We start from the raw sequence: 20,228 nt of genomic DNA, 5'->3' as shown, positions 1-20,228 counted from the left end.
GGGAGATAAATGTTTGCTTTGATCAGGGAACAGTTTATTTTGCCAAAAAAATTCTCCTGCACATCAATGGGTTTAATTTAGTGATGAGGTCTAAAAGTAGACTTGGAGAGGTGCATGAGACTGGGACCAAATGACTCGTCACATGTGTGGTTTAAATAACATCTGTCTGTAGGCCTCCATATCGTCACGTAGTGTAATCCGGCACTGATGCAATCCTGCCACGCGGTGGTCATGTACAGCATTGCCGCTATTTGCTACAGCAGAGGCATGATGACCTGTGTACAAAACATATAAACCGCTCCTTGTCTGTTTTACGGTTAAACCAAAAAGTGTAAAAAAAAGAAAAATGTGTTTCTCTAATTTCCCCTGAAATTATTTTAGACACTAAACATGTTATAAATGTGAGCTAACAATCAATATGGTGAGGGAATGTTTCATTACATAACTCTTATCTATAGTATTTAACAGCTTTAATATAATACACTTACAGTATGAAGAGGAAACCCTGTTGAATATGCGTTCACTATTCACTGTTAGAACAACTTACATTGCTCTTTTTTGTTGCAGGAGATAATGTTAGCGTGAATGAAAGGGAGAGAAGAAGAGTGTGAAGAAACAAGTGGTGATGTGTGAATCAGAAGTTGAGCGTGTTTGCAAGGCGATGAAGTCATCGTGTCTCAGCGGGAGTTTTATAGCAGAATAACCAACATGACTCCTGTTTCCAAGCGACAGTTGGACGACAGTTAGTCAAAGTTTACCAGAACGCTGTTGGTGCGACATCTCAGCCCTTTCCAGTCTAAGACAGCAGCTGAGTGAAAATCATTAATACTGTACTTGAATTGCTGGGAAATAAAATAAGTAGAAGGTATTCAAATTAGAGACACTATTGCATAGGTGATGATATCAATTTGAAATGCCATTGATTGGCATGGGAGGTAATGTTTGCCAAACTGACAGACATGCTGACTGACAGTCGAAAGAGGATTTTCTGTCTGACGCCTAGTGAGAGGCTAATCCTTATCCAGTGCACCCATCCCGTCTCTGTTCTTCAGTCTGCTCTCATTCTGCAGATCGAGCCTCTCCGGACTGAGCTGCAGGAAACACACAGCCTTTGCCACCTCAACTCTTCAGAAAACCCTCAGGTGAGCAATAAACTCACCATCCTCTCCTTTCTAGCAGCCCTGTCCATGTTTCTTGCCTGTAGGGACGGGTGGCGCAGTGGTCTGTGCATCTGATCATCAGATCAAGGGGGGTGCTGGGGAACTCCAGTTCGAAACCCGCTCCTACCGCCACTGCGTCAGGCCGTTGTGTCCTTGGGCAAGACACTTCACCCGGATTTGCTCCAGTGGGTAATGTCCACAGTACATGTATGATATCAATGTGTACTTGTAAAAGCGCCTCGATGACTTCGAGGCGTGTAGATGGACCCCAATGATCATCAGATCAAGGGGTGAAACCCGCCGCTGCTGCGTCTGTAAAGCCGTTGTGTCCTTGGGCAAGACACTTCACCTGAACTTGCTCCTGTGGGTATTGTCCACAGTAACCATTGCATGTATAAAAAAAAAATATATATGTGTAATGTGTATTTGTAAATCTTTGAGCATCTGGAAAAGCGCTATAATAAATGTAAGGAATTAATTATTATTATTGCCTCTCCAGTGGGGAGTACAATTGTTGCTTACAGCTTTTAGGCTGCATTTTACACATTATTCACTTGTTTGTTTTTGATCAAACTTGTGACTGTCCTCTGAAAAGGTGATTTCAAAGAAAAAAAAACATGTATATTGTTGTAGAGTATGCATAAGACTTTAAGAGGATTTCTTTTTGAACACTTTTTCTAATGATATTTGATGGAAGTTTCAAATAGCTTTGAAAACACAGTGTTCATCATCTTTTTTCTTACATGCCCACTAGATTTACATGTATAACACATTATGTGGTCTACACGGCACAGCAGCCTTTTGCATTAGGGCCTCTTAATCTGCCTGATATCAGCAGGTAGACAGCTCCCCTCCCTTTTGTGTTTCCTCTTTTTAGAAAGGTCACATGTCACAAGTGCCTCTCCTCATTACCTTCCCTCTTCATTTAATCTTCAAGTCTGGGACAAGATTCTCTCTAATCCAACCTTTCCCCCTCTCTTCTTAACCTTTTGTGAAATCCCAACTGACCCTCACTCCTTCTTTACTATCATCACCAACTCCTGCTTCTTTACAAGTCTTTATTTTCATACATCCAACATCCACAGCTCCTTTCAAACTCAATTTCCTCTCACTTACTTTCTATATTTTAGTCTTCCTCACTTAAAGCCCACTCTCTGTCTTTACGTTGTTTCTGTGTAAACTCAGCCAAGCAGCCCAGACTGTCAGAGAGGATCATGTGTTGTCTTGGGCTGATGCCACCTCTAAACTGGCACTCCAGCTTAACCTCACCAACTGCTACTATAAATACTGTGTGTGGGTGTGATGGCCAGGTGACTTCAACCTATACAGATTAAGACATATATAGAATATGTTTAATTGGTGATCTGCAAACATCCTGAAATCCTGTAATCTGTCACTTGAGGACTTGATAGGTTAATGACATTAGTTGTCTAGTCTGAAGATGTGTGTTAATGTTCTTCTAGATCATGCCTTCTGTGACATTCAGGCAGGATGCTGTAGTAAAGAAGCGCAAATAAACATAAACACATAGGCTGTCATATATAACTCCACAAGGAGATAAAACAACTATAACCACAAGCAGTATAAATACACGTTGGTATTCAGAGGTAAACTAAAGTACTCAAGTAATAACTGTTGATGAGACTTGATGACTGTCAGCAGCAACCTGGTGGTAGACAGCATAATCAGATCTTTTACTTAAGTAAAGGTTATCATACCACACTGTAAAAATACTTTGTTATAAGTGAAAGTCATGCATTCCCAATACAATACACAAAAAAAGCAATACCTTTGAAGTATTCTTGGTAAATCTAAATTAAAAGTATTTATGATGCAGGATTTTCATTATTTATATTAAATAGTTAAATAATAATGTAGTAAATCCTATCCTTATATGTTGTCACAGACTAAAATGTACATAAATGTACTCTATTGTAACCTTTTTCGTTAAGAAAAACACAGTGTTAATGGAAAATCAACTTTACCCTCTGACCTTTCACCAGGTAATAACCAGAACAGGTAACCATGGCGAACTCTTTTACCCGCATGATATCTGGCCGTAACACGGCTGTGATTCTAGCCAGCGTGGGAGCTGGCTCTCTGACATCTGGATATCTTCTCTGTGACAGCACTGCTGATGCAGCTGAGAGGAGGAAGCTCTATCCACCCAGGTACATATGTGACTTTCTTCAATAATCTCCATACAGCCAAAATGCCTATATTATTTCTCCATAAAATAAGAGATATTAAATCACTTTATCATTTAGGTACATTCAAACACAATGCATGGCATACATACAAATCAAGTTCCTTGGAACAGTTAATCTACCAAATAAAATTAATAATATTTATTAAGAAATATATTTTTAAAAATGCAGACATGTATGAATTTATTCTCAAAATGCTGAAGCAAACTAAAGGATTTATAATGTGATTGGTCTTTGGTTACAGACTTCAAAACAGTTTTGTAAGTTGTAAAGCTTCTTGTCCAAACAATAAGTAAGTGTTTTTTTTTTTATTCCAATAGTGCTGATTTCCCTGACCTGAGGAAGCACAACAACTGCATGGCAGCAGCCCTGACCCCCACCATCTATGGACACCTGAGGGACAAGACCACCTCCAACGAGTGGACCGTGGACCAGTGCATCCAGACCGGGGTGGACAACCCTGGACACCCCTTTATCAAGACTGTGGGCATGGTAGCTGGAGACGAGGAGAGCTACGAGGTTGGAATTCATGTTTGCAGTGTGTTGTTGTGTCTACAATCCAAAAATGAGATGTGAAACTGAGTGTTTTATTTTCTCCACCAGCTGTTTGCTGAGCTCTTTGATCCTGTTATCAAGGATAGACACAATGGCTACGATCCTCGCACAATGAAGCACCCCACTGATCTGGATGCTTCAAAGGTTACACCAGCATTTCTCTTTACTAATTTCTCTCCATCCCATCCTCCTCCTATAACCTGCTCAAACTCCCACACGCAGTGACGTAATGCTTTCACCTCCTCAGATCACCTCAGGAATGTTTGATGAGCGCTACGTGCTGTCATCTCGTGTCCGTACCGGGCGTAGCATCCGTGGACTGAGTCTCCCCCCTGCATGCTCGCGCTCTGAGCGCCGTGAGGTGGAGCGTGTGTGTGTGACCGCTCTGTCCGGCCTGAAGGGGGACCTGGCTGGGCGCTACTACAGCCTGGGAGATATGTCTGATAGAGAGCAGCAACACCTTATTGATGTAAGTGCACACACATACGCTCGCACACACTCAGAGACAAGTATCTCTATTTGTTTTTTGATGGATGTTGGCAACTAATGTTCCCCATGATTCCTCTGTCCCTTCACTGGCAGGAGCACCTCTTGTTTGATAAACCTGTGTCACCTCTGCTGACTGCTTCCGGGATGGCCAGAGATTGGCCTGATGCTCGTGGGATCTGGTAAACCGAGGCAAATCCCTGTCTAAAATAAACAGTGCTGATTGGCTGTAGTCACAAACATCCTTTTAAAGCAGTGTAGCGTATTGGATGACATTTATTAATGTGTTGGACGCAAAGGGTTATTTAGGAAATATCTTCTGACAACAGGCACCATTAGACACCAACATCGTACAATACAGGACCAATATGAGTAGAGAGAAGTGGCTTATACTGTAGAATTAGATTACACCGTTTTTCTGTAAAATCACGTTCGAACAGTTTATAAAGAAATGCATTCCCCTATTGCTGCGAGGCTTAAAATAACCAGCAAACAACAATGGTGCTTTATTGTTAATTAGTCTCACAATGCATGAAAATCTATTTTTCCTCTGCCTAAAACATCACTGGTAGAACACTGATGCGTTCGCTTGCAGCTCGTCCATACCCTCCATTACTGATGAGTAATCTACTTGTGCCTTAATTATCCTTTCCATGCTTTTAAAATACTGCTTTGCACTAATTAAATGAAACTCTTCTTTGCAAAAAAATGTCTGGCCTCTCTACTTCCTTTACCTCCATAACTCAAAATGTAGATAATTTCCTTGTTGATAATAATACTGTTGCTCAGATCTCCGCCTCCCTACCTGTGCCTTGATAGCCAATGTCTTGCCTGACAACACATTTATACTGCTGAAGGATTCAATTGTATCAGCAGATTCAGATTGGTATTAATACTAAAACCCAGCTCTGAATTGGAATTCATTTCTGCTGTTATTGGGGTTTCAGGCACAACAACGAGAAGAACTTCTTACTCTGGATCAATGAGGAGGACCACACAAGGATCATATCCATGGAGAAAGGAGGAAACATGAAGAGAGTGTTTGAAAGGTTCTGTAGAGGACTTAAACAGGTATGCATGTGTAAAGTTTTAAAACATTTTAGTCACCCTAAATAAAGAAAACAAAAATGCATGCAGTTTGTCTAAGTGCAAGTATTGATATTAGTACATACAGACACACTACTTACATATGATTGCCTACACAGTATGAGGCTGTATTAAAACAATCATTGGAATTACCACATCAAAAATAGAAAAAAAAGCAGAGCCTTATTTGTCTGAATAATATTTTATCTCCAGTCTGTTGAAATTATATTTCAAATGTGTGTTCCAAAAAGTAAAAATACAATACTTTCTTGTAATTTGTAGGTGGAGCATCTTATTCAGGAGAGAGGCTGGGAGTTCATGTGGAATGACCGTCTGGGCTACATCCTCACCTGCCCCTCCAACCTGGGCACTGGACTCAGGGCGGGGGTGCATGTTCGTCTGCCCATGCTCAGCAGGGTAATGCAAAAAAAACACACTGGGGGTTCCCCTCAAACAACACATATTTCCTCCTGTATTCTCAACATATTGATGTTTAATGTTTATTGTTAAGGACCCTCGCTTCAAAAAGATCCTGGAGAACCTGAGGCTTCAGAAGAGGGGCACTGGTGGTGTGGACACGGCGGCCACTGGAGACACCGTCGACATCTCTAACAACGACCGTCTCGGCAAGTCAGAGGTAATCACCTGAAGTGGAAGCTGAAGTAAAAGTAGAATTTAGTGGCAGGCAAAGACAGAGTCACAGAGAAGACAGCAGACATCCTAACAGGTGCTCTGAATAAGAATATCCCCTGCAGTTCTTTAATCTGTAATCCAGGTGATATGCCAGGTGAGGTAATAGACCTCTGTCTCCTGAGCTGAGCCCTTCCTGCGGCTCTTTCCTACAGACTGTGAGGACGGCCTCCAATGGACACTACCAATTAGGTCTGTGAAAGGTCATTATCAAGGACATGGTAATGGATGTCTGCCACCACAGTCAAGCAGAGGAAGTCCTTCCTGAAAGGCTCAGGAAGTCTTGTGGAGTTAGTTAATCTTGCTAGACAGCCATTTATAGAAGGGTGGGGGGATAGTGCATTGCGATGAGACTCTAAAAATATACAAAATACAATGTATTCAAAATGTGCTTCATTTTTCTTACCTGATTGCACATGTTAAAGAGTTGATCAACCAGCAACTGTCTTCAACATCTTCATTTATTCTACATGGACATGACATTAGTTCCAACACAAATTGCATTCACCTTCAAAATCCACTTATTTGCGAAATTTCTAGATCCAATCCAATCCAACTTTATTTATATAGCACTTTAAAAACCTTCAGACCAAAGTGCTGTACAGAGAGATAAGCTCACACAACATAATATAAATACATTTAAAATACAAGATACAAACACAAAACAAACCAGAATAAACGTAATAATTAAAAAATAAATAACAGCCATATAATAAAAAACAATAGACCACTGAAAGCAAATAAAAGCAACAATCTACTTGTTTCTGAATGCCAAGGAGAAGGGGTGGGTTTTAAGACGAGATTTAAAAGCAGTCAGTGTGGGAGCCTGTCTGATGAGCAAGGGCAGGTCGTTCCACAGTTTAGGGGCGGCAGCAGAGAAAGCACGGTCCCCTCTACGCTTAGACTTTGTTTTTGGCACCCTCAGGAGCAACTGATCAGCTGACCTGAGAGTGCGAGTGGGCGTGTAGCTGTGTAACAGCTCAGAGAGGTAGGGCGGGGCCAGGCCATTGAGGGCTTTAAAAGTAAATAAAAGAGTTTTAAAATTAATCCTCAAATGAACGGGCAGCCAGTGGAGTGAAGATAAAATGGGGGAAATGTGCTCGTATTTGCGTGTGCCAGTTAGTAGCCGTGCTGCTGCATTTTGCACCATCTGCAGGCGAGCAAGGGAGGATGCACTTATCCCCATATATAGTGCATTACAATAATCCAAGCGGGAGGTGACGAAGGCATGGATTACCGTTTCAAAAAGGTCACTACTTAAAAAAGGCTTTATTTTGGCTAGCTGTCTGAGGTGGAAGAAGCTATTTTTAACAACTGCCTTGATCTGGCTGTCAAGCTTCAGTTCAGGGTCCATCTTTATCCCAAGATTTGTGATGGTAGGCCTGGTGGAGTGGCCCAGGGATCCTAGGTCTATCGGAGTGGTCCGAGGGGCACCAAAAACCATCACTTCGGTTTTGTCATCATTTAATTTAAAAAATGTGCATGACATCCAGGATTTAATGTCTTCAAGGCAGTTTAACAGCGGTTTAATTGAAAATGAGTCGTTCTTTTTAAGTGGCACATATATTTGGCAATCGTCTGCATAGCAATGGAAAGCGATACCGTGCTTCCTAAGAATGGACCCAAGAGGGAGCAAATACAGGGAGAACAACAGGGGGCCTAACACTGAACCCTGTGGAACCCCACAAAGGAGAGGAGCAAACGAGGACTCAGAGTCCCCAAGGCTGATGCAGAAAGTCCTACCAGTCAGATACGACCTAAACCATTCGAGGGCTTTGCCCCTAATGCCCACCCACTGCTCCAAACGAGCTATCAGGATCTCATGGTCCACTGTATCAAAAGCGGCCGTTAGATCAAGGAGTAAAAGGATAATGCATTCACCTGAGTCTGTTGCTAAAAGGATATCATTAAAAACTCTTAAAAGAGCTGATTCCGTGCTGTGCAAAGTTTTTAGATGTACCTGCAATTGTAGTAAAGTTAATTGTAACTTAACAAAAAGTAAAAAAGATAGGTTTAACAAAATATTCACTTTTTCCCCCACCACACTAGCTAATTTCACTTGTTTGCTTATAGTTCCTATGCATTAAATGAAATCCCACAGACTCAGGACTGTAATGTAATGACTCTTGAACCTCAGTGAGATGAATACTAGTTAAGAGTTCCTAAAGTTCAGGACCATAATACATAATTGAATATAACTGTAAGTGTAACCTGAACCTGTGAAACTCTAACCACGATTTTTGACAATATGTTCACAGGTGGAGCTGGTACAATTAGTGGTTGATGGAGTTAACTACCTGATCGAATGTGAGAAGAGGCTGGAGAGGGGGCAGGACATCAAGATCCCCTCCCCCATCCCTCAGTTCAGGAAGTGAACATTACCTTTGCAGGGAATCCTGGAAAAGAGTAGGCTAATAGTAGTTAATTAAACTGTTGGTCTAACAAGATATTCATGGTCTGTATAGCACTGTACCTACTTACAATAAATAATTTACGTGCATATTCATTCTAGACAAAATAAACTTGATTGACAAAACAAGGTGTATTTTTGGCAGATGTCCTACAATGTTGGTGGTGTTAGTCTGTTTTGGAAAATGAATCACGATGTAAGGATATATTCTCCAAATCCAATAAGGAAAGACCAAGTCAAACCTCTCTCAAGGGTCATTTATGCATAATCAGAACTTTTACTTTCCCTTCTTTAATTACATTTTGCTTTTGCTACAGTTTTGTATATATTTACTTATCATGAAGTGGAATTATTGTATTCGTACTTTTAGTCAAGTAGAAGATCTGAATATTTTTCCCACCACTTGTCCATCAAATGTAGCCAGGTTATGTGTGTTTATCTCAAAAACAACATGTTACAATAAATTAAATAGTCTAAGCAATTTCTAAAAACAAGGTAATTAGAAAGAGCGTAATAGGTAACACAGAAAAGAAAGCACAATTTAAGTGCAAACAACAACGCCGACTCACTCTAGTCCCTTCTATCCCTCAGAAAAAGGCCAAGGCTGACTGCCAGTCTTAATAAAATAAAGCTATATATTGCACACTAATGTCACAAACTTTGAATCCCTGCTTGTTCTGACCCACAAAGAATAATATAGCCACTGTTACAGCAGCAAGTGAAGAAATAGCATCAGGAACTAAAAAAATGTCAAAAGGATAGATCACTTCTCAGCAGCCGGTGGATAACCTGGTATCCAGACCTCACCTGTCTCAGGCCTTTAATCCAGGGGTGAAAGGTCAAGATCCTTGCAAACACCAGACAGAACAAACAGAGTGGGCTGGTCGACACTACAGTATAACAAAGTTACTTCATCTTATGTAGATGCTTTGGAAAGAAGGAGTGTGGATTAAACTGTATGAATAAAAGCACAACAAATTAAATTAAGAAATTATTCATTAATTATTTGGGTGAATGGCCCTTCTAAATTCTAGAGTTTCTTTTAGTTGATCTGCCTTTTCTGGCAGCAGATTAATGACGTAGATCTACTAATGCCATTAGAAATCTGCATTAACAAGATTAGTGTGTAAATGAGTGCTTGTTGGTGAGGTTCAGTAGCGACTGGTCATTAGGCACAGCCCCACCTAGTGTCAGCAGAAAGTATTAAAATAATGATTACAACAAAATGCAAAAAATAAATTAAAATATATATAAAATATATTTTAAGATCATGTTTAATCATCTGATTCGTCTGTACATTGCTGTTTTAGTATGTGTTCTTCTAATTAGTGTCTACAGTGTGTGCCTATTGAGCTGTTTAGAGCCATGTGGGACAAAACCCGATCCTGCCCCTCCCTCTCACTGTCTAAGTGAACGGTGACTATAAAAACTACACTGCGCATGCTCAGAGTATTTTCCTATTTAATGTGTGTGGCAAAAAATAATGACCATAGGGGCATAGAGCTGCCATCCCCACCATACGTCATCTCACATAATTCAGAGCTGATTGGCTGTAAGTATGTGTGCCGCGAAAAGTGTGGTGTGTGAAGAGGAGGAGAGAGACGCATCCTAAAACCAGGAAGTAAGCTGCGCATGGCTTCCCTCCACAAAAAAGCAATGAGATTTCTCCATGGGATTTTAGAAAATAGCTCAAAATAAGATCTGTGGGAAACGTAGCTGTTAGATAAATGTACTTTTTGTTCAGCCGGATAATATCCACATGTCTACCCTACTTTTATCATTTTCGAATCATAAATCCATAATTTAGATTTATGATAGACTTTTGAAACTACAAGAAGATAAGGAGGACTTTTACGAAAAAGTAATAGAGATTTTTGTCCAAAAGGATAGGCAAATGGACTTCATCTTCAAGTCAAGGTAAGACCACAATTTGATTGAAAATGGGATCTTACTAAGAGAGAACAATTCAATATTTAAATGATAAAATTACATTTTTTGGGTATCCTTCTGTTGAACTGTCTGTTTAAAATTAATTGAAGCATCAGACTAAAAAAGCTTTTGAAAATAATATTATATTTTGATTTAGGTCAAAATATAATATTTATAAACCTGAAGAGTCAGTGCCAGTGCCTCACCAGCCATGAACCTCACTGCAGAAGCTTATATATAGACATCTGAGTTTTTTGTGCCCCACCACTTTTGTACAGAAACGCCACTGGTGAGGTTTAATGCTGCAATTATTATAATCTCAATAAGGCTAGGGTTTATCTGACAGAGAATACAATTCGATTTTATCTGAATACGTAAGATTGTAATTCACATAGAACCAATAGTGTTTACACTAACTGGTATTTTCGACCACAATCAGCATACATGCAGACTTCAATAGGCAACTCCATAGCTCTAATAAAGATCTGCCAAGGTTTCTTGGCTGTTGAAACAGCAATTAGTTAAACATTTACACCTTTAGGAGTGGCAGCTTCAGCTTCAACAAAGATGGTTCAAGTGTTTTGACAATATGTAAAAACAAATATGTAACTCAGGTTAAGAAAACGTTCCTCGACACAGGAATGTTTTTGAAACTGTTATTGATGATGAATTGGTACGACTTTTGAGAGCCAGGTACAAATAAATGATTAAACATGAAATAAATGGTCAACATGAAAGGAAAACTGGTGGACACTCCCCTCTGAGATGTCCAAACATAATTGGTTTGTCCGTGGATATAAAATACACCAGGAAGTGGATAACATTCATTTGACATCATCAGAGGTCGGACAAGTTTTCAATTCCTTGGCTTTCCAATTATAATAATAATAATAATCCTTATATTTATTATAGCGCTTTATCAAAGAGCTTTACAAATACACATTACACATACAGATCATACATGTAATGGTCAGATACTGTGGACAATACCCACAGGAGCAAATTCGGGTGAAGTGTCTTGCCCAAGGACACAACGGACTGACGCAGTGGGGCGGGAGCGGGTTTCGAACTGGAGTTCCCCAACGACCCCCTTGATCTGATGATCAAACGCACAGACCACTGCGCCACCCGTCCCCAATTGACTCAAAATGAGGCTGTGTGTGTCTTTGGGATCATCTGCATGATGCTGTCAGGAGGTAAGAGCAGTAAAGATGAGCAGCCATCACAAAATGTAATCTAAAAATCAGTAAGTTGAGGTCATTGTAAAAAATGTCAATTCTGCTTTGCCTGCAGTGTGTGGGTTAAAGTGTTTCACCTGCTGGAGTGCAAACCCTGGCTCCTGCACTCATGTTTGGGACTGTGCTGAACATTATGACCGCTGCAGCACCTCCATCGGTATGTTACATTTACCACAATATTGTGGCTTTGATATGTTATTATTATGTTTTATATTATTGTGTGATTTGAGTAGCCAGAACTTCTGTGAATATTGTCACATATGTTATCTTATAAAAGGTAATACTCCCCGTCCTTCTCTGTTGCAGTTGCTGAAAATTTGATCACAAAAGAATGCATGAGAAGTGATGTGTGCAATAACGTGGATTCTGTGAGTGTCAGATGCTGTGCTGGGGACCTATGTAACGGAGCGAAACACACTGGAGTCTTTGTCCCTCTCCTTTTAATGCCCATAGCTATCATCACACTCTTCATTTGAAGTCTAATGTCCTCATTTTTACCTTTCCATGCTGTAGAAATCTGAATCTGCTGTGCTGTTTGAAGTGTTCAAATGTGAAGGAAACTGCTAATCAAATAAGTTTTAAGGCAGTGGTAATCTTTAAACATTCAGAGACCTTAATGAAGCCGGTGAATGCTAAAATCGGGTCGGACCATTGAGAAGAATTAATTTTTCACACTGTACATCTTTAATTATTTTGATGTTTACGTGTATAATTGTGTCTTATTGTATTTATAGTACTTCCAAATATACATGGCTGTATAAATACATTTTTAATAATTGTATATTTAAATGTCCCACATTTAAACTGGTCCTGCAAAATAAATATTGATTTATTTTCAAATATCATTGACAATTTGCCAACTTTTGCTAATATGGCCACACCTTTTTACTTCATACTGAATCTAACAAAGTCACTTTTCTCCTTTTAATACCATGAATTATCACGTGTGTAGTTGATGAAACCAGACAGTAGAGGGTAGTATAATCAAAGGGTGACACAAACATGAGAATGGTGAGAACATTATTAATAGGTAAATATATACTGTGACCACCAAGTTCAAACTCCTTTGAGTATCAGTTCTCAAATTAGATTTTTAAAATCAGTTCAGAGAATCTAGATATGAACCAAATGCATGTCATCATAACAAATATATTTAGTTTTACTACATAATTTAAAAATTGGTACAATGTGTTGGAGCACTATCCAATAGAAACCGGAGACCTGAAACAAAGGACTACAATGGAGACGTTTCAGGCAGGGAGGGGGAAGGGGGGGATGTGGCCTTTGGGATGTTAGCCTTTGCAAACCATTTACATGCACAAAAACGTATACAAACTACAGAAAAGGGGAAACCCCCCAAAAGCACAATAGGGCCTCTTTTACACCAAAAGCATTGATGTAGGATTCACCATAAGCATATCAGCATTCAACATGCAATTGTCAGTAAAGTATCCTTCACATACACCATAAGGCACCATCATCAAAGGTGTGTTTGTGGTTTACAGTTCTTATGAGGCACAATAAGGCTAATCTTTTTCACACTGTTTATCAGGACTTCTTTACCTTTGTTTTTACCCTGTAACAGATGTAACTAAACCTTGAAGCACCGTCTAAATATAACAGTCATATAACTGATAAATGTTTATAGTTCAAGTACACAAAAAACACTTAGCAATAGGAAACATGTATGCAATTCTCTAATAGAGACCGTCATGTTAAGTTTACTTTGTACTCCAATTTAATGTTACCCTAATATGTCAATTCATTTCTATAACAGCCCATACAATTTTCTATAAATCATCACTATCAAAGAAAATAGAGAACAGCCCTTTTGAAAGGGATAAACAAAGCGACATAAAGAATAGTGACAGATGTTTCCATCTGTGATTTATTCACTAACCAATCCAGTGTAAATAATATCTTAAATAAGCATACTTTTCTCTTTCTGTTACTTCAATGTTAATAATGACGCAGGCATGTCTCTTTCTGTACAGGGTCACATCTCAGCCATGAAGACTTCTAACCCTTTAAGCCCAAGTGACAAGCTCATTTCCAGTCCACCATCACAGATCACTATAAATACATTAAAGAGCATTCATGGCTGCTGTTCCCAGTGCAAGAAACACATAATCAGACTTTATCTCTCTTGTGTGATTCATTCTCTAATGAAGACTGAAAATTGCAACACATCGAGCGAAAAAAAGACATCCGCTGGTTAATTGAATCATAACGGCTGAGCAGATTTGAGATTAATTCCACGTAAGGAGAAGATCAAAAGCAAGCGAGTTAGAAGGAAGTCGAGGGGAGTAAGAGCACTGAGGCCTGTGGGGTAATCCCATTAAGAGCTGAGCATTCACTGAGGATCCACAGCTGTACAGTATGCAAGAGATTACAGCAAACCTGTATTATTACAGTTTTAGAATGTTGTGGTGTATTATTCTGTGCTCTCAGTATTAAACCGGTTTAATTTTGATTCAACCACTATGAAAGCTATTTCAGAGTTCCTCTCTGGAACTGATTGGATTACAAAAAGGAGGAGAAATGCGTCATCGCTTAATACTGACTGCCAAGGATTATTTTCATCAATTACAATAGATATACATATTTAATTGTATATGTACATGGGGTGGAGGCGTACCCCTAACAGCGAAGGCAAGCAATTAACTTATTGAGTGTGCAATTTAAAGTGCTATATTAAAGGCAACCCCATGCAGTTTTTTGAGGGGCTGCACTGCAGCGAAGGGCCTGTCGCCACAGGTCCGGAGCTTTGTCCTGATGGGCTGTAGTATGTTAGCTTCAGCAGACCTGAGGCGACGGGTAGGGGTGTGTGGTTGAAGTTAATGAGTTAGGGGGGGCAAGGTTGTTGATGGTTTTGTAGGTGTTTGATTGGGAGCCAGTGGAGGTCCTGGAGGATGGGGGTGATATGGTCGGAGCATTGGGTGGAGGTGTGTCACGGGTGTACAAGGAGTGGACCCAAAAGCACGAAGGCAGACACAGGATTCAAGTACAAAAAGAGTCTTTACTTGAAAAGCAGATACAGTACAAAAATACATACAACAAAATAATCTACACTAATGCTTACCTAACAAATAATTAGAAAAATACTACATACCTGATCTTATCTTACTATAACTATATACGGACAATGACTGTAACGATAACTAGATGCAATAGGATAACGATGGAGAGTTTGGCATAAGACACAAGACAAAGGGAGACAGGACACTACAAGAGGTAAGTGGGCACAGGTGGAAACAATCAGGGGCGGGGCAGACACTGACGATGGCGGGAAAACAACCAAAGCAGGAAGTAAAGGAACCAGGAACGAGACAAGAGAGGTTTCTCAATACTCTAATTTCCCCTCCTCGACTCCTTTCCTCGACTCCTATCCTCAATACTTAGTCCCGCCCACAGGAGATGCGAGCGGAGGACTGAGGAGGGGAACCGAGGAGAGAGGAGGGGAAGCAGCAGGCGGTTAGAGAAATGAGAACTCCTCTCCTCTGAGCGGTCATTTTAAAGAGACGTCCATCAATGATGACAGGAGGCACAGCAGCCTCCTGTCTGATGGACAGATGTGTTCATGACGACTTATATATTTACTTTTAATTAATTGACAGTGCGATATAATGAGACGGCTGAAACAGGAAGAACCAGAGCTAAATCAGGCTGTAGCCCGGAACTGGCTCTGGACTCAGAACCAGAGAAGAACCAATTAAGCACCAGAAAAGCACAAGAACGGTTCTTGAACCGGAACCGGTTTGGTTTATTGGCAGTTTGCAAACCACTTAAGAGTACTGGAGTGTGAAACAAGAGCTATTGAGTCAGTGTTGTGGTGCTGTTGCTTTGGTCTGGATCTGTGAGCTAACCACGCCCCGTTCATTTGCATATAAGGAATGGAATGAGTCATTATGAAATACAAGTCTCTTGAAATAAACAAATGTGTCATTATGAAATAAAAGTCTCTTGAAATAAATAAATGTGTCATTATGAAATAAAAGTCCCATGAAATAAATACATGTGTATTTAAATGTACATGTATATATATTTATTGCCTCATTTATTTATTCCATAATTACGGGCCAAAAGTGTTTTCACACACACACACACACACACACACACACACACACACACACACACACACACACACACACACACACACACACACACACACACACACACACACACACACACACACACACACACACACACAGCTCCTAAAGCATATAATATATCAGGACACAGCCGGCTGTATTTTATTATGTGAAGCAGTAAATGGTTTTAGAAAAATATCGACTCTTTGTTTGTAGATATCTACTAAACTAAAGCATACAAATAAAGGGAGTAATGTAGGCCTGTTATACTAAGTGATATATATTATACACACTGCTCTGCTTTCTGCACGGACCTCACAGCTGTTCTCACTAGGGATGCACCGAATATTCGGCCACCGAAAATTATCGGCCGAAAATGGTTAAAAAGACCCTTTCGGCACCGAAAAAATATCACCGAATGTCAGAACAGGCTTACGTTGGTAACCTAACGTGTTGTTGTGATGACGTAATAAAGACGCGGCGACCATGCTCGCGGCTGGCTCACAGGGGGGGGAACATTGACCTTTGTCATCGAGATTGCCCTGAGCCTTTAACAAATCGTATTAAATAATCTGATGACAGACTGTAAAGAGAATAGCTGAAATTTTAACAAAATAAATAACTCAGTTTCCTCTAATCATTAACCCATGTTTGTATAATGTAGTTAACTCCGTGTGTTGCTGCTAGCATACATAACACCTGACGTGGAAACGTTACTCGTGGATGGGACTACAGAGCTGCTAAAAAGATGGTCGAACCCGGTATATTCCTCCGTCTGCATGCGGTGCACTTTTGCTAAATGTTTAGACAAATTGCTCGTACTTACATGCTAAACTCTTATTGCACTTATGGTAACAAGTATTCTCCACATCGAGACGGGTAAAGTTTAACCACACCTCGGAGCGCGTTCTCTCCGCCATCTCCGCAGTGTGCTCCGCTGCATGTAGCAGCTGCGTGTGTGTAAACTGCCCCGCCCCCTCGCACACAGACGGGGGAGAGATCTCGTCTGATCGAAAATACATCATAGACGCATTTGTTGTCTTTGCATATTAGAAACGAGTTGGCGACACTAAGACTGCGATATCATGTTTTTTAGCAATAATACATGACATATATAAATGTAATGTATGCATTCAAAAGTGCTGAATAAATGTTTTATGGACCCATAATAGTGATTATTATTTAAGTTAAGTTTTGCCATAATCATGTCTATTTCCATAATCAGGTAGCTGAACAACATTGGTAAAAAATGTATACATTATATATATATATATTTCTATTAATCATTTTCGGCCTTTCGGCATTCGGTTTTCGGCCAACTGTTTCCTATTTTCGGTATCGGTTTCGGCCAAGAATTTCCCATTCGGTGCACCCCTAGTTCTCACTGTAAACATCGTGTCTGATTCAAGCACTTAATAATATCCAGGGGATGCATGCAGAGCTGTCATTGGCTGAGATAAGTCCGGCCGTGCGTCACGATTCCTTTAAACATCGCTGTTGCCGGAAATACATCCACGGAGGAGCCGCGGAGGAACCATCAGTGTATCCTCGATTATATCTCCTCCAGAAAACCTCCTCGATGCTCGATCCTCGGTCCTCGAAGTGCATTTAGAGAAACAGTTAACACAGTTGCCGAGGCACAACAGTACCCCCCTCTCTAGGGACGACTCCTGACGGCCCAGGAACTTATATACTATAAAAGTCCTCACAAATGTTCTTGTCCCATGATGAAACTGGATGGAACCCAAGATCGTTCCTCGGGACCATATCCTTCCCAGTCAACCAATAACTGACGACCTCGACCTTGTTTCCTGACGGACAAGATACGCTTGACTGCATAGATCAGGCCCCCATCAATGACATGGGGGGGGGAGGAGAGGGCTTGGATGGTGGAACCAAGGGACTGTCCACTACCGGCTTAATCCGGCTGATGTGAAAGGTCGGATGGACCCGCAGTGACCTGGGCAGACGAAGACGGACAGAAACAGGATTGATGACCTTGGTAACAGGAAATGGACCCACGAACCTTGAAGCGAGCTTTCTTGACATGACATGGATCGGTAAGTCTCTTGTGGATAGCCACACCCGCTGCCCCGTTCTGTAGGTAGGTGCCGCCCGCGGTCAATCAGCCACTGTCTTCATCCGGAGTGAACTCTTCAGGAGGACCCGACAAGCTGCAGCCCAGATACAGTGGCATCTCTTAACGAGAGCATGAACCGAAGGCACCACCACTTCCTTCTCGGATTCTGGAAACGAGGCTGGTTGATAGCTATATCAACCAGTTTTCTTGGTTGAACAACATCAACCAATAAAACTGTTTTCAACAATAAATAGTTTACTCCGCCCCATTGCTGCCCCACAACCTCCTGGTGCTCGTGACCTCTGCTCGGACTAAAGGACATCCTTTAATACACATGTTCAATTGAATCAGATGTACTGATAATATCCGCAATATAAATCTTTAAACTTCTTCTTACCTTTAAAAGTCCGTCACGAACGGTCTATTATGCTGCAACTCGACAGCTCTGCTAGCCTTGGCGCTAACTTCCGGGGAACGATTGAGAGGCTCCACGATCCGCCATTGCTGTAAAAAAGTGGTCCATTGGAGTGAACGGAGATGTCATAACTCTTCTATTATATGGCTCTGAGGAGAGTTATTGCCACTCACACATGAGCAGTTTGTTCGTGCTTCTTGGCCGTCGGCTGAAGTCTTTGCGGTGTGTTCCAGTGCGACACATGGCCAAGACGCGAGGCGACACAACAGTCGGGGGTCCATCTGTGTCAGTTCTTTAGTGTCAGCTTGGTGTGTCCGGGCCTGTAGCCTGTTATTTTCTCATTATACCGCACTGTGAATGAATTAAAAGTAAATATATTATTTCTCTAACCACCTGCTGCTTCCACTCCTCTCTCCTCGGTTCCCCTCCTCGACTCCTCCGCTCGCATCTCCTGTGGGCGGGACTAACCCCCAAAACACACCAGGAGCGTCTGCGCCGCGTTACGTTGCGGCTGCGCCACGCTGCGACCTCCTCCTGCGTCAACACACACCAGACGCGTTTCAAAACGTTGCGGAAGCGGAGCGTCGTGTGTGCAGCCTCGCAGTTGTTGTTGATTTTGGAATATTTCCTGGACATTTGTACTTCTACAAGTAAGTAGGCTATACGTAGTTAAATGGTTTATGTTTGTGTCTGTTTAAATCGTGTTTATTGTTGTTATTTCCTATTTTGTTGTGTTGTAGACTACAGACACAGTTAATAATAGGCTAATTGTAATATTCCAGTTATAAACGACATGAATCAAAGATGTGTTGCTGTATTTTAGTGGTAAAAAAATATGCATTCATCATCATAATTATTCTATATATATATCATTTACAGTGCCTGTAAACCGGAGGAGAACGCTGGCATGTATTCTCCTACTTGAAAGACTACGGGGGGATGGGGGGAGGAGTTTACCTTACGGCTGCGCCGCGGCAAAAATAGGATTCATCCTAATTTTAGAGAAGCGCTGCGCCGAGCCGCTTCTGGGACGCGTCTGAGCCGTAACGCGGCGCGTGTGGTGTAATAGCACCCATTGACTAGAGGGGCCGCGATCCTTACGACCGCCGCGGCGCGGCCGTAACGCGACGGAGACGCTCCTGGTGTGTTTTGGGGGTAAGACACGAGGATAGGAGTCGAGGAGGGGAATTAGAAAAATTAGAAACCTTCAAGGTGAATACAAAATAAAACAGGAAGTGGAACATAAATAACTAAACTAACAAAAAACATTTAACACAGTTGCCGACGCAAGGTGAGCATACGGGCAGCGGAGTTTTGGACATATTGCAGTTTATTGAGGATGTATGCAGCTGAACCAAAGAGGATGTTGTTGCAATAATCCAGTCGGGATGTAATGAAGCCATGATCAGAGTTTTAGCAGCGGTGGATGAGAGGGAGGATCTGATGCGGGCAATGTTCTTTAAGTGGAAGAAGGCGGTTTTAGTGATCTCGTTGACGTGAGGGAGGAAAGTGAAGGCGGGGTCGAGGATGATACCAAGGTTACGGGCGTGAGTTGAAGGGTTGACGATGGAGCCGTCGATGTTTAGAGAGAAGTCCTGGGTGGAGCGGGTTAGTGAGTTTGGGCCAGTAATGATTATTTCAGATTTGTCACAGTTTAGTTTCAGAAAGTTGTTTTGCATCCATGTTTTGATGTCAGTGAGGCAGTTGGTGAGTTGTGTGAAGTTACACTTCTGTTGTTGCAATGTTGAGGTAGAATGAAGAGGTCTGGAAACGTCGTTAGCCAAAGCACTGAGAGTTTTATTGAACACAGTACATTAATACGGCCGGGAAGATCACTTTAGTTTCCCACCGTCCCGTGGTCCACCAAAATCATTTCTGTTC

At 41.2% G+C, this 20,228-nt stretch overlaps 1 protein-coding gene across 1 annotated transcript; it reads left to right on the top strand.

Moving 5' to 3' along the window:
* Positions 1 to 830: 830 nt before the first annotated feature.
* Positions 831 to 8,720, top strand: LOC117559939 (creatine kinase U-type, mitochondrial-like). The gene is made up of 10 exons (XM_034236670.1): positions 831 to 1,142; positions 3,164 to 3,331; positions 3,688 to 3,886; positions 3,971 to 4,066; positions 4,170 to 4,391; positions 4,505 to 4,590; positions 5,356 to 5,479; positions 5,777 to 5,911; positions 6,006 to 6,131; positions 8,443 to 8,720. Exons 2-10 carry the CDS (start codon positions 3,186 to 3,188, stop codon positions 8,557 to 8,559), a joined length of 1,251 nt encoding a protein of 416 aa, XP_034092561.1. The 5' UTR covers positions 831 to 1,142; positions 3,164 to 3,185; the 3' UTR covers positions 8,560 to 8,720.
* The last annotated feature ends 11,508 nt before the right edge of the window (positions 8,721 to 20,228 follow it).

The sequence above is a fragment of the Gymnodraco acuticeps genome, unplaced genomic scaffold (genome assembly GCF_902827175.1).
Source record: "Gymnodraco acuticeps unplaced genomic scaffold, fGymAcu1.1, whole genome shotgun sequence".
Taxonomy (NCBI): Eukaryota; Metazoa; Chordata; class Actinopteri; order Perciformes; family Bathydraconidae; genus Gymnodraco; species Gymnodraco acuticeps.
The sequence above is the reverse complement of the archived record's forward strand: the minus strand, read 5'-3'. Positions and strand labels throughout refer to the sequence as shown.